At 42.1% G+C, this 12682-nt stretch overlaps 1 protein-coding gene and 1 long non-coding RNA gene across 5 annotated transcripts in view; one reads left to right on the top strand and one right to left on the bottom strand.

Moving 5' to 3' along the window:
• LOC127047207 (uncharacterized) overlaps positions 1–12682 on the top strand; it is a 117417-nt gene that overhangs the window by 101161 nt on the left and 3574 nt on the right. The window lies entirely within an intron of this gene.
• Positions 258–12677, bottom strand: THAP9 (THAP domain containing 9). Of its 4 annotated transcripts, none has more exons than XM_050945133.1 (5): positions 12221–12677; positions 7828–8023; positions 5636–5942; positions 4431–4581; positions 258–2796 (listed from the first exon to the last, which is right to left on the bottom strand). In XM_050945133.1, the coding sequence occupies exons 2-5, from the start codon at positions 7876–7878 to the stop codon at positions 903–905; spliced, it is 2403 nt and encodes an 800-aa protein (XP_050801090.1). In that variant the 5' UTR covers positions 7879–8023; positions 12221–12677; the 3' UTR covers positions 258–902. The 4 variants fall into 4 exon arrangements, with proteins under 4 accessions (XP_050801090.1, XP_050801087.1, XP_050801089.1 ...); XM_050945130.1 differs by lacking the exon at positions 12221–12677 and adding an exon at positions 12072–12164; XM_050945132.1 differs by lacking the exon at positions 12221–12677 and adding an exon at positions 11836–12086.

Here is a 12682-nt window from a genome sequence, read left to right as displayed (position 1 = left end):
CCATTCCATTCTGTGACAGATCCCCTGCATCTGACCCTACTCCATCAGTTTTATTTCTTACCTGACTGACTTTTTTCCAGTTGGGGTAGCCAAAATCAAGGTCTTTTCTTCGCTTCATGTTATCCTAATTCGTGTTCAGATTTAAGCACTTAAAGGAAGCAGTTTGGAATCCTTTATTTTTCTAATAAGCTGCCAGTGGAATTAAAGGGCGAAAGGCAGAGTGATTACGTAATCAGTCAGTACAAGTAAAACATGTCTCTAGGACAAATCTTTATTTTATTTTTTTAATAGTTTTGTCTAAGCTGTTTTGCTTCTTAGTATTTTTTCTGCAGCTCTAAGGAGTTATCTGCTGCTATAGTACTCCATCAGTTCTTTCCCACCAGCCCTGTTCTAAACGTGTATGAGTAAACTTGGTATTCATCATAGTCAGGGGCTAACTGCCCTACCCAGAGCCAGGCATAGCATAGATAGATATTCAGCAAGCTTCCCCACATGACTGCCAATGAACCTCAATGTGGATTTCCAGTAGCTTCCGTAATCTAGTCCTTCCATAGATATTGTTGTTCTAAAATAGGTTGTGGTTGTGCAATCTGCATAAATGAGAATTTAGGATGAGATCAAACTCATTTTCCACTTCGAATCCCAGGTATGACTGGAACCTAGACCAGTTAATCCTCCTAAGACTCTCCTTTATTAGCCACTGCTGGACACAGTATTGCCAAGAGGTCAAGTGAAATACACCATCTCAGTTCTCCAACACCTGTGTTGCCTAGATCAGACCTTATCTAAACACTACTCAAGGGAAGATCCATCATTTAACAAATTAGTAAGAAATTATGGCACAGCTAAGATTTGGATAGATTTATAAGTCTTTAATGATGATGAAAATGGATGTTTCCTAGTCAACTTCTTTGATCCATGACTTCCAGAACAGTATTCCAAACCCCATTTTTTGCTTGTTCAGCTCTGACGTTTAAGTAACATTGCACTATGTTCCTTAACAGCATTGTGTAGTGATTGGTGACACACAACTCCCCATCAAATAGGTGATTATTTAACTCAGAGAAAAGATGACTCTGTTCAGATAACTCATATAAAATTTTCTGTTCTAAATACATATCCTGTTGCTTGAGGTTTAGGTTATAGTCTTTCACTCTTGCATGCATTTTTAGGACTTGCTCAGAAATACTCACAACCTGACGCACGCTCTCTGATGGCAAACTCCAGCTCCCAATCTTTTTAATGCACAACAGTGAACCACATTTTAGGATTTTGTCTTCTGACAGAAAGAGAGAAGTGACACAGGCTTCACATCTTATGGCAGCTGCTAATTTCTCAGCAACACAGCCAGCAGTATATGTGACACTTTCTGCATATAGTGACAGATCTGTCAGTGCATAACTCAGTGTAGAGTTAAATGAAATATGGCCTGTACGGTAAATGTAGTCTGTTGATGGAATTGTCACACAACCCTGATTGTACTGAGAATGAATGGCATCCAGGGCCAAATCTGTCCTACGAAGAATAGATATATCTAAGGTGTTCATGTCACCGAAAATAAGATTCTGATGTAATCCTGGTGTCAAATTATACTTGGTCAGCAGTTTAGAATAAGCAGTCAAGAACATTATGCATGTAGGGTTATCACAGCTAGCACATGCTTGTCTGAGGGTGCTGAGAAATAATTCCAGATGGTCTAGGCTGAATGTGTAAGTCAGGAGGTAGCGGAAGGGCATGCTCTTTGGAAATACATAGTTTGTGTAAAGCCATTTTAAGCTCTCAGCATTAAGCAAAAAACCTAGAAATCCTAATTTATGTTTACCTTTCAGGAAGTGTCTCCCCGAAGTGTCAGTTAATGCAACAAAGACACTTTTAGCTTCAGTTAAAAGGCGATGTATCCTGGCATAATTTTCAGAGCACACAGGCCCTTTCAATCCCGTTCCGTAATAGCTTCTTCCGTGAAAAATGTCAAACAGATAGCTCACCAAGCGCACAAATTTGATGGTCCCACTGCAGTTCTGAAAAGAAGGCAGGCCCAACAATTGGAGACATTCCAGCGTGCCAGCGACACTCTCACTGAACAGCTGTGCTGCATAGTTCACCCTCAAGTGACAGCTTTCACTATTTCTGGGTCTTCCTGACAATCTGTCACTAATATGCAGTAATTCCGTCTCCTGCAGAGTCACTAGGTCCACTATGTGCTGCCAGTGTGCTGTTTCATAAATGGACTGTATCCTATGAAAGCACTGAAACACGTTCCTTATTAACTGGAGCATATGGCAAGCATCAAAGAAGTATGTGATCCGATGAGTGGCACTGTGAGGATGCTGAAAAGTGCACTGCATGTTGTTGGCATCGATACGTATGCCCAACGCCTTTGCCAACTCAACACCATGAGCAGTGGCTGCAGACGTCACGGAGAGAACTCTGATACCTACGTTAGTCAGCTTACTGATGGTCTGATAAAGCAGTTGAGCTAGTAAATGGCCAGTGGTTCCATTTACAAAGAAATAACCCAGGGGAGCGCTCCAGTGACCAAGAACACCTACTGCCATTAGGACTATAGCTTCTGAGGCCAGAGGTGCTTCATCAGTATCAAGTGCTCCTGCACCTAGGTCTACAAACCCAACCAGACGTTGAGTCACAGAGTCCCACTCCAGCTGTTTCTTGAGAGCCATACCCTCGATCATCAGTGAGCAGTACTGGTATGCCTGTTCTCCTTGCTCGACTCTCTGCTGAAGGTGAAAGAAAATACTGTTGCTGAAGCCTGGACTACCTTCATCATTAGACAACCAGCTGGAAGACGAGGATAGAAATAATTAGGAGATATAATCTAAGGGGGGGAAAAAAAACCCGCTAACAGGCTTTAGGACTTAGTAAAGTGCTGACAGATTTTCAATGCAAATTAATATACGCAGCATCTATTTATAAAGTAAAAAGCTTACCTGGATGATACATTTTGCAGCCTGAAACATAACAGTATTTTCCTACAGTTCAATTTTCATCCTCTCCTCCACCTGCCTGCTCTGGCATTCTCTCCAATGGTTCCTTTATAGCCTCACATACTTTCATATTTTTTTTTCATGCTGTCCTGCATGCTTGGAACAGCTCCTACCCTATTTCCCCTTCACACTTAGTACATTTTCTTGGCCTCCTGTCATAAGATAAGAATTGCTATACTGAATCAGACCTGTGGTCCATCTAGTTCAGTAACCTATCTGATGATGACCAGAAAGAAACCCACAGTAGGCAGATGTGAGATTCTGTCCCATATGAAGGTCTCGTTCTGACCTCTAATAAGTAGAGACTGGTTAAATCCTAAAGCATGAGATTTTTATCCTATCCAAAGTTTTTTTGCATTAATCGTTATAATTCTGGATATTCTTGTTCTCCATATAAATGTCAATAGCTCTTTGAATCTTACTAAATTCTCAACGACTTCCTGTGGTAACGAGTTCTACAATCTATTATTATTTTTTACATAAAATGTATTTCCTTCTATAAATTTTGAATTTGTACCTTCATTGAGTGTCCCCTTGTGTTACATGACACACTAATCTACTTTCTCTCTAACGTTCATTATCTTATATGCTTTTAAGCATGTCCTCTCTTACTCTTCTTCCTTCTAAGGCAAACAATCCCAATCTTTTCAATCTCTCCTTACAGGAAAGTGGTTTTGTTGTTGCGTTTTCCCATGCCTGTAATCATTCTCATCTCCCTTCTCTGAACCCAGTCTAACTCTTCAATATCTTCTGGGTGACCAGCACTGCACACAGTGCTCTAAATGTGGTACTGATCTCTTCTAGTGCCATCGGCTTCCTCTCCCAGGACTGATCTTTATAGTTTGTTCTCTTTCTAGTATTTCGCCCAGTCATCCTCTCACTGAAGTCAGTGGATCTGGATCTTAGACTGTAAACTCCTCATGTCAGGGCCATGGTCATGCTTTGTGTTTGGAAAGTACCATGTATACCTTTGGCACTATATAAATAGTAGTGATTTAAAGTAGTCATCGCATTTTAGTATTTGTTCCCTTTCTATTATATGCTGAAATGAATACAGATATCAAAGTCAAGCACTTGATGTGTCTTTCTCCACTGATCACTCACTTGGAAGAATGCAGCATGCTTCTGACTACCTCTGCTACTGTAAATTTAATCTTTGGATGTGTTATTTTCTGATGGTGCAACTGTTCTGCACAGCCTCCCTCTCTCTCCCTCCAGCAACATGCTCTGAGGACATGAGTTAATATTCCGGTAACAATCGCAGCCTCTTCTGTTTAGCATCTTTGTACAAATAATTAAAATGTAAGACAATAGTGTAGGTGTCACGTTCAATTGTTTGTATGAAATCTTTACTTTGAACACTCCATCTCTTACTTATTGTAGGACAACCTGGAAATATAACTTGAGATAACGAGAATGAATACTCACTTTGTCAGGCTGGAAGGATGAGGCAGGGGACAATTCTTTCTTATATAATCATAGGCTTTACTACTATAGAGGTGGAGAGTACAGGCAAACTGCTTCATTTCGGTGGAGTATTCAGTCATCTGTCTCCAGCTGCATGGCTCCCACTGCAAATCTGTTTTAAAAAATATAGGTCAGCTATGGTAAAAAGCGTGAACAGTTTGATCATTTGGTTCAGATGAAAAATGCCTCTACGTTGCAGGGCATGAGACACAAGGCAAGAAAAAAGAATGTTGTGTTTAACAAGGCACAAGCCTAATACCCAAGTGCTATCACTCAAGTACTTTTGTTGCAATAAAGCAAAATTCAGACTGATTGCTGAGTTCCCTCTCCTACAGAAAGGGGAAAGGGGATGAAATCCTCCATGCCCCTGCCAAAACTCTCTCGCTTATGCTAGCCTTTTTCTGTGTGTTGCAGTGGATTCTGTCTTATCCCGACTTGTTTGCCTTCTAGACAGGGGTGGCACTTAACATTTAACATTACTAACAATCCAGATATCCCCATTTTCCTCAGACCCTAACGCTTCACTGCCTTTAAGGACCCATGTCACAGCCAACATCCTTCTAAAGGAGAAGGATGAAATGTGGCTCCATTCAGAGAGGGTCAATGCTGTTCCTGAATTAGCTGGAAAGAGTTGCTTTGAGATCTACAGATGAAAAGTTCTATATAAGTGCTAAGTATTATTATTCATGACTCAGGACTAAAGCAATTTAAATGGTTTTTCTCTCATATTATCAAAATGAACAGAGCCAATTTTCTAAACACTTTCTAAGTGAGAGAGGAATATAAGGTTCTCTTACTTAAACAGAATTTAGATTCAAGCTTGAATCTCTTAAAGCTGAATATGTTTATTCAATAAAGCCTAGTATCTCACATCACACACTGTTCTAGGGCCCACATATGAGGCGTGGCCACCCCTCATCTTCATCTCAGTATAAGCTGAGGGAGCTAAATACACAATATTGGCCTGTCCTCCAAGGTAACTTCTAGTAACCAATTAGAGATACAGTATCTTCAAGAAAAAGCCTTTGGTTGTGGTTCTTATTTTTATATTACACTAGTGCCTACAGGCCCCCAACTGAAATCAAGGCCCCAGTGTGGTAGGCAATGGAAAAAAATGTACAGTTTCTGCACTGAAGAGTTTACTGTCTAAACAATGTCCTTAATACCTGAAAACTGGGCCTGCAGCAGGTTTACAGCTTCTTCAGAGAGCAGGTTCTTCTTTGCAAGCTCATTGATTAAACTAAATACATTTCGTTCTCGGTATGAGAGACACCTTCGTGCTGCAACAAGTTTCTTTTTAGGCAACTGTATTATTTCTTTCATTTCTGTCTGTTGCTCAGCAGCCATTGCAGGATTCTTTAAGCTATAGTTGTGATCTGCAGTAATGACCTCCTCCGCAGAAGAATTATGTAAGAGTGGCTGCTTTAATGCTTTCTGGGATCTTCTATTTATAAGATATGTACTCAGAGGATCCTACAATACAGAAAAGAATATGGGGCTAATTATGGGGGGAAATACTTAAAACAAGTGCACAGCTATAGTGAAACAATACAAGCCAGATTCCTGGTTGTATTAACAGAAAAACAGGAAGTGCTGATATTTCTAAGAAAGGTCTTTTTTGGACTTACTCCCCGCATATCTGAATGCTGGGTACTGTACACGTTTTTTTGACATACAGATATTATTGTCTCAAGATGCTACACAGAACAAAAATTTGCCATCAGATCTCAACAATCAAATCAGTGGTTCCCAGACTCTTAATAAGCAACACCTGTGACCCACCGTTAGATACATGCACCCTCCACCTTGAACCTCACCCTGGTCTTGACTGGATACAAAGGGAAGGCCTCAGGTGGTGGTTAGAGAGCGAGTCTGCCCCACATTTACTCTGTAGTGGCAGCTCCTGTGCCACAGGGCTGGACCCAGCTCCCCAATCCAGGCGTTGCAACCTGGCACATGGGATCACAATGCTACTCAGGTTTGGCCCAGTGTTGCAATCCCATGTGCCAGGCCACAATACCACTCATTCAAATTTGGCCCTGCCACCCCTCCCTTATGATGGAGGAGCACCCAGACCAAACATAAGTAGCACTGTGATCCCATGTGCCAGGTTGCAATGCCCAGAACAGGGAACTGGGACCAGCCCTGCAGAACAGGAGCTGCTGATGGGGGGTTTGTGCAAGGCAGGTTTGTTCTCCAAATCCCTTTCCCCTATGGTCTTCCTTCTGCTCCAGCCTGGAAGAAGTGTATGTTTGCCTAGGGACCTGCAACCCATCTAGAAACATCCCATGGTGACTTGGAACTCACTGTTTGTTTGAAAAACATCGAACTAAATTACAAGGAAAGGGTAAGAGAGCCTGTCTTGTTAATACTATAAAAGAGAGGCTTTTCAAATTTTGAAAGCGATGAATATACTAGGGAAGAATTCAGAAAAATGGGGATGTGATCTAAAATTTGGGAAGATATCTGGAATGTAGGAAAAATAAAGGTGTAACAAGCCTATAGAATATAGACACTGCCGGTGTGATGGAAAAGGAGACAGGTATGTGCAATGCAATTCAAAAATTCAACTGTCAGATTCTTCCTATCATTAATTATCAGAAAGGCTTGTTATAAAAAGCTTCAAGTAAGTGCAGAGCGCTATATTATTTCCACAATCGATTAAACAGATATTAGAATGTTATACCACACTTTGCATATATATGTATAAATGCCTTCAATCTGCGGATTTCAAGGCGCTTTCCAAATAATCATGAATGAAATCTCACAACACCCCTGTATCTGTGCTTTAGCCAAAAGATCACCCTTCCCCTGATTACAGCCTCATCCTTCAAATAATGGCCACCCTCAGTAGGCATGAAAGCCTCCAGAATAAATATTTAAATATAAATGAGTAAAAATACACATGTACGGTAACAAGAGGGTTGTATTTTTACTGTACTTTTCATGGGCATGGCAGGAATCAAGTTACCTAGATTTGACAGATCAGAACAAAATTGTCTTAGATTTAGTTACTAGGAAAAGACAAGGTTATTTCTAAGCAATAGTAGTTTCAGAAGAGCTGTTAGCAGGATGAGGGTTATTTAAGTTAAACTGAAAGAGCACTAATGCCAGTAATGTATTTAAAATTATTCAAAATGGCTTTTATAAAGAATGTTTTCCTTCCCTCATCCCTCTTTAGAGTGTATTTGTGATACAGCATAAAATAAACTCAGACATTTTAACTTGTGTTGCTGTAGCCTTACAACATGAGTTGCAACCTCAATTTTTCAAGTAATTTTAGTATTTGTCTTTAAGGTTTCTAATGTGTTTTCAACCTATTAAAATGGTAATTGCATGAAAAGTTCTTTTTAACTACCTTGTATAGAAAAACAGAAGGTACAGCTCCTTTCCTTAGTTTTCTTCTCATGCCATATGATTCAAAGTCTGCTTCTGCAAAATGTCTGGAACACAATATGGCACCAGGTCCTGGAATCCAAACCTTTTTGCTTTTGGGGTCTGCTCGATTAACAGCATGGATCCATTTTGTACGCTGTATGTCATCAATGGGAAACCTGAAATATGAGCAGAGCTCTCTCATAATACAGTCAGAGTAAAATTCTACTCTGTTAAACTGCTGTAAATCCTGAGTAATTCCATTGAAGGCGCTGGAATCATTCCAAACTGATAAAAGGCATAAAAAAGCACAAAAAGTGTCCTTAATATTCAAATACTTTGGTTTTGAAAAGTTGCAATTTTACAGTTACAAATTCCCCAGTTAAACTGATTAAGGAGCACTTCAGAACACTTCTGAGATCAGGCAGGTCTTACCTGTGCAGTTAGGATTGCTTAATCCCACTCTGTGAGATGCCCCAGCATGTACTCCGCAAATGCAATATTAATCTACCCTGAAATATTAGGGATTCAAATGGAGATCCATGCTTGGAGGGAGGCCTGCAAAACGTCTTCCCTTCTCTGGTCTATCCACCTGGACCTCTGTCTGTTTTGACTGGGTCACTTTCAAACATACATGCTACCCTTTTCAAAATAATAGCAGTTATAAAAGATGCTATTTTTCACCTGCACACTTTCACTTTCAGAAAAATTCAGCATTCGGGCTGAAATGATATATACTTGGTACTGCCCAAATGTAATTTTTTGGGGTGTGGGAGGGTGGAGGAAGAAGAGAGCAATGAAATTTGGGAAAACTTTGTTCTAGGGTTATACAACAGTGATTTTTCCCATGGAGATAAATCATAAAAGCTGAATTCTGAAAGTTCAAACTTAAGACTCTAAACTGCCAGGTACAAGCAGACGTGGGAATTGTCAACCTGCACACATCTAATTGCAGGGTTAAGGACTGAGCATGGAAAGAGTCCTGAATTAAGTACGTTTGCTAGATCTGAAAAATATTACATTCCTTATTTTTGGGATGTGAATCAACAGTCAATATCCACAGAGAAATCAAATTACAGATGAATTACTTTATTTTTAAGATCACAAAACTATGATCATTTGCAAATACAGTTGGGAATGTAAAAAACAAAAGAAAATCTGAGTCCTTGCTCATTGAAGTTAATGAGGGTTTCATCGATAGAGTAGCTGCAGGATCAAGCTTTGGCATAAAAGTGCACACTAATAGGGTCTGATCTTGCACCACTGCAGTCAGTAGGAATTAAAGGATCAGAATGGACATATATGTGTACATAAGTAAGGGGCAATTTATTCATAGAATAAGATGCAACTCAACACAAGTAAGTGGGGAAGAATCAGGGTGTATGTGTACTGTTACTCATGATTAAATTTCATCTGCCCTTTTGGTGACTGGGCAACAAAATGGCAGGTGAAATTTAATGTTGATAAATGCCAAGTAATGCACATTGGAAAACATAATCCTAACTATACATATACAATGATGGGGTCTAAATTAGCTGTTACCACTCAAGAAAGAGATCTTGGAGTCGCTGTGGATAGCTCTCTGAAATCACCCATTCAATGTGCAGCGGCCATCAAAAAAGCAAACAGACTGTTGGGAATCATCAAGAAACGGATAGATAATAAGACAGAAAATATCATATTGCCTCTATATAAATCCATGGTACGCCCACACCTTGACTACTGCATGCAGATGTGGTTGCCCCATCTCAAAAAAGATATATTGGAATTGGAAAAGGTTCAGAAAAGGGCAACAAAAAAGTTTGGGGGTAGAGAATGACTTCTGGATGACGAGAGATTAATAAGACTGGGACTTTTCAGTTTGGAAAAGAGGAGACTAAGGGGGGGATATGATAGAGGTCTATAAAATCATGAGTGGTATAGAGAAAGTAAATAAGGAAGTGTTATTTACTCCTCATAACACAAGAACAAGGGGCCACCAAATGAAATCAAGAGGTAGCAGGTTTAAAACGAATACAAGAAATTATTTTTTCATGCAACACGTTGTCAGTCTCTGGAATTCCTTGCTAGAGGGTGATGTGAAGGCCAATACTATAATGGGGTTCAAAAGGGAACTAGATAGATTCATGGAAGACAGGTCAATCAATGGCTATTAGCCAGGATGGGCAGGAATGGCGTCCCTAGCCTCTGTTTCTCAGAAGCTGGGAATGGGTGACAGGGCATGGATCACTTGATGATAACCTGTCTGTTCATTCCCTTTGGGGCACCTGCCATTTGGCCACTGTCAGACAGGACACTCGGCTTGATGAGCCTTTGGTCTGACCCAGTATGGCCATTCTTATGTTGATTAGTAAGTGACACTAAACAGTTAGTAAACTGGGACTTTAATGTTTCTGCATTGGAGATAAGAAAAACAATAATGCAATGTTAACGTGTGAGATCAAGGCCTCAAAATCATACCTGCCTATGATGGAGAATTGAAAAGCCTAAGATCTTTTTCTTAGGAGACCCATGTGCTCTCCTGTTTCCCCCTCCCCCGACATCTGAAATAAAAATTAATTTCAATTTTATTTAAACTCAAATAAAGGATTCATCCTTCATTTTAAGTAAGGGCAGATAATTGTAGGGATCAGTAGTTCCGGATTTATGGCTCCAATCCTGCAAATGCTTAAACATGTGTAAGTATAACAGTCCACTGAAATGGGGCTACTCACTTGAGTAAAGCTACAATATTTTCAGGATCAAAGCCCTGCTCGGACTCTCTATTTCCCTTTAATTCTCTTCAGCATAATAATTTTCATAGGTAAGTCCTGTGCCTGTTGCATCTGTAGTTGAAAGTTCTGAGATTTTACAAACCGTTCTGGGGGCCTGAAATATTACTCAATAGTCTGGGTCAAATTATAAAATCTCAGTTTGAAATTGAAAAGGCTATTCACAATTTTAAAAAACAAAATCTGTCTGAAAAATACTTAATCTTCTATTATTGCAGGTATCCTCTAATATTACTATAAAAGAAAGAGAATTTTTTTGGTTGTGGGTTTTTTTTTTTTCAATTTTATTTTGTGCATTTGAGAACACTGAATGTCAGTAGAGCTTGTGAAATGGTTAAAATGGCAAAATTTGAAAAACAGGGCGAAATGTTTATGAACATATATCCTCACCACCATCACCCTGTTTTTCAACCACTGATTGAGCTGGTACAATTTTTTTTTAAAATGTGCCAAAGACAAAGGAATGTTTTATAATTATTTTGGCAGCTCTCTGAGTCAATTTTAGCATTTATGCCAAGGGTCCCCAATGCGGTGTCTGCGGGCGCCATGGCGTCTGCTGGGGCATCTACGTGCACCCGTGTACTGGCCGGCGGATAAGCATTCGCCGAAATGCCGCTGACAAGCTGCGTCATCCAGAGGCGTTGCCGCTGATTTTCGGCGGTATTTTGGCGGCAACGCCTCTGGATGATGCGGCATTTTGGCTGTGACGCCCACTGATGTTGCCACTTGTCGGCGGAATTTCGATGGATGCTCATCCACTGCCACGGTCCTCCGTGGCTCGTCATCTGGCACCCGCCACACGAAAAAGTTTGGGGACCACTGATTTATGCTTATTGTCATTTTCTGTGACGTTGAGGGTGGCATCTTTCACTTTGTAGCAGAGGGGAGAAAAACGGAGGGAGGGACAATTGTGAAGCCACAATGATTTATGGGGATTTCATTGGGGAAGGTGTAGACCCCAAGACTGTTTAACTCTTTAAAACTCAGGTGTGGCTGAGCACCCACATCCCTTCAGCATATGCCAGCAGGGTTCCAGCTCTTTAGACCATGTCCTAAGGCTCCAGCCTTCCCTCCCCACTCTATGGTTCTCAAAATATTGCCCCTGGGCTGGTTGCCTCACGCCAACGCTGGTGGTGGTGGTGGTTGTTTTCTCTTCAAGTCCCAACTCCTGGAGTCTAGGGATGAGAAGAAAATCTCGCCTTTTTCCATTATAAAAATACCTTCCAGGTATCCACTGAAGGGAGCTGCGGGGGAAGGCGGCCCCCTCCACCCCGGCTCAGGTCACTCTCCCCCCCATGTTTAAGGGGGGTGATAACTCGTGATTCTGATCGCGTGGGTGCGGCCCTGCTGAAGCCCACGCGTGGCGGTTTGACTTGTCCGCGCGGGGCTGAGGGGAGCCCCCAGTGTCCCCTCTCAGCGCTAACCATCGCGGCTGAGGGGCCGCCCGCCCACTCACTGGTGGAAGGAGATGCCCCGCTTCCGGCTCAGCCCGGTGTCGCGCGTGGTGCAGCCCAGAGCGGAGCAGCTGCGGGTCATGGTCCGCGCGCAGGTAGGGCACGGCCCGGGGTGTTCTCGCGCTGCACGGCACCCTGCCGCCCCACGCACCCTCGGCCACGTCCCGCTGTCGCGCGCGGACAAGCCAAGAGCCCCCCACTCCCGGCACTAGAGAGTGCTCCAACCACTGCCAGCGCTGATGGAACGCGCCCTCAGATTGGTGAGCGCCTCTTCTCTGCCCTTTCCGATTGGTTCTCGCGTTCAGCTAGCCCCTGCGCTATGGAAGCGAGGCCTTCATTGGTCGCTGACCTCCCGGCGTTCCTGTGACCACACCTTCTCAGCGCAGGGACTGTCTGCGACCCCACCCCACATAGCTCCGCGGAAGCAGGAAATAGGGAGGGAAGACAAAGGAGAGTTGAACCAATCAGAAACGGCACAGAAGGAGGCAGCCAATCAAACCCAGCGTACTTGGATCCAATGGAAGCGGCGCTCTCTGGGGGGAGGTTGGAGCCGAGTTACGCATACCTCTCTCCCCCCTCCCTTCCTTTCGTCTCTGGCTGCTACGGGGCGTGT

Source organism: Gopherus flavomarginatus, chromosome 3 (genome assembly GCF_025201925.1).
Source record: "Gopherus flavomarginatus isolate rGopFla2 chromosome 3, rGopFla2.mat.asm, whole genome shotgun sequence".
Taxonomy (NCBI): Eukaryota; Metazoa; Chordata; order Testudines; family Testudinidae; genus Gopherus; species Gopherus flavomarginatus.
Note: the sequence above shows the minus strand (reverse complement) of the source record. Positions and strands in the feature narration are given on the sequence as shown.

Coding starts and splice junctions, on each gene's coding strand:
- THAP9 (XM_050945130.1), bottom strand. CDS start 12,151: ATGACCCGCAGCTGCTCCGCTCTGGGCTGCACCACGCGCGACACCGGG. Junction 4,582..5,635: donor GCTGCAGGCCCAGTTTTCAG/GTATTAAGGACA, acceptor TTTTTAAAACAG/ATTTGCAGTGGGAGCCATGC. Junction 2,797..4,430: donor CATCCTTCCAGCCTGACAAA/GTGAGTATTCAT, acceptor CTCGTCTTCCAG/CTGGTTGTCTAATGATGAAG.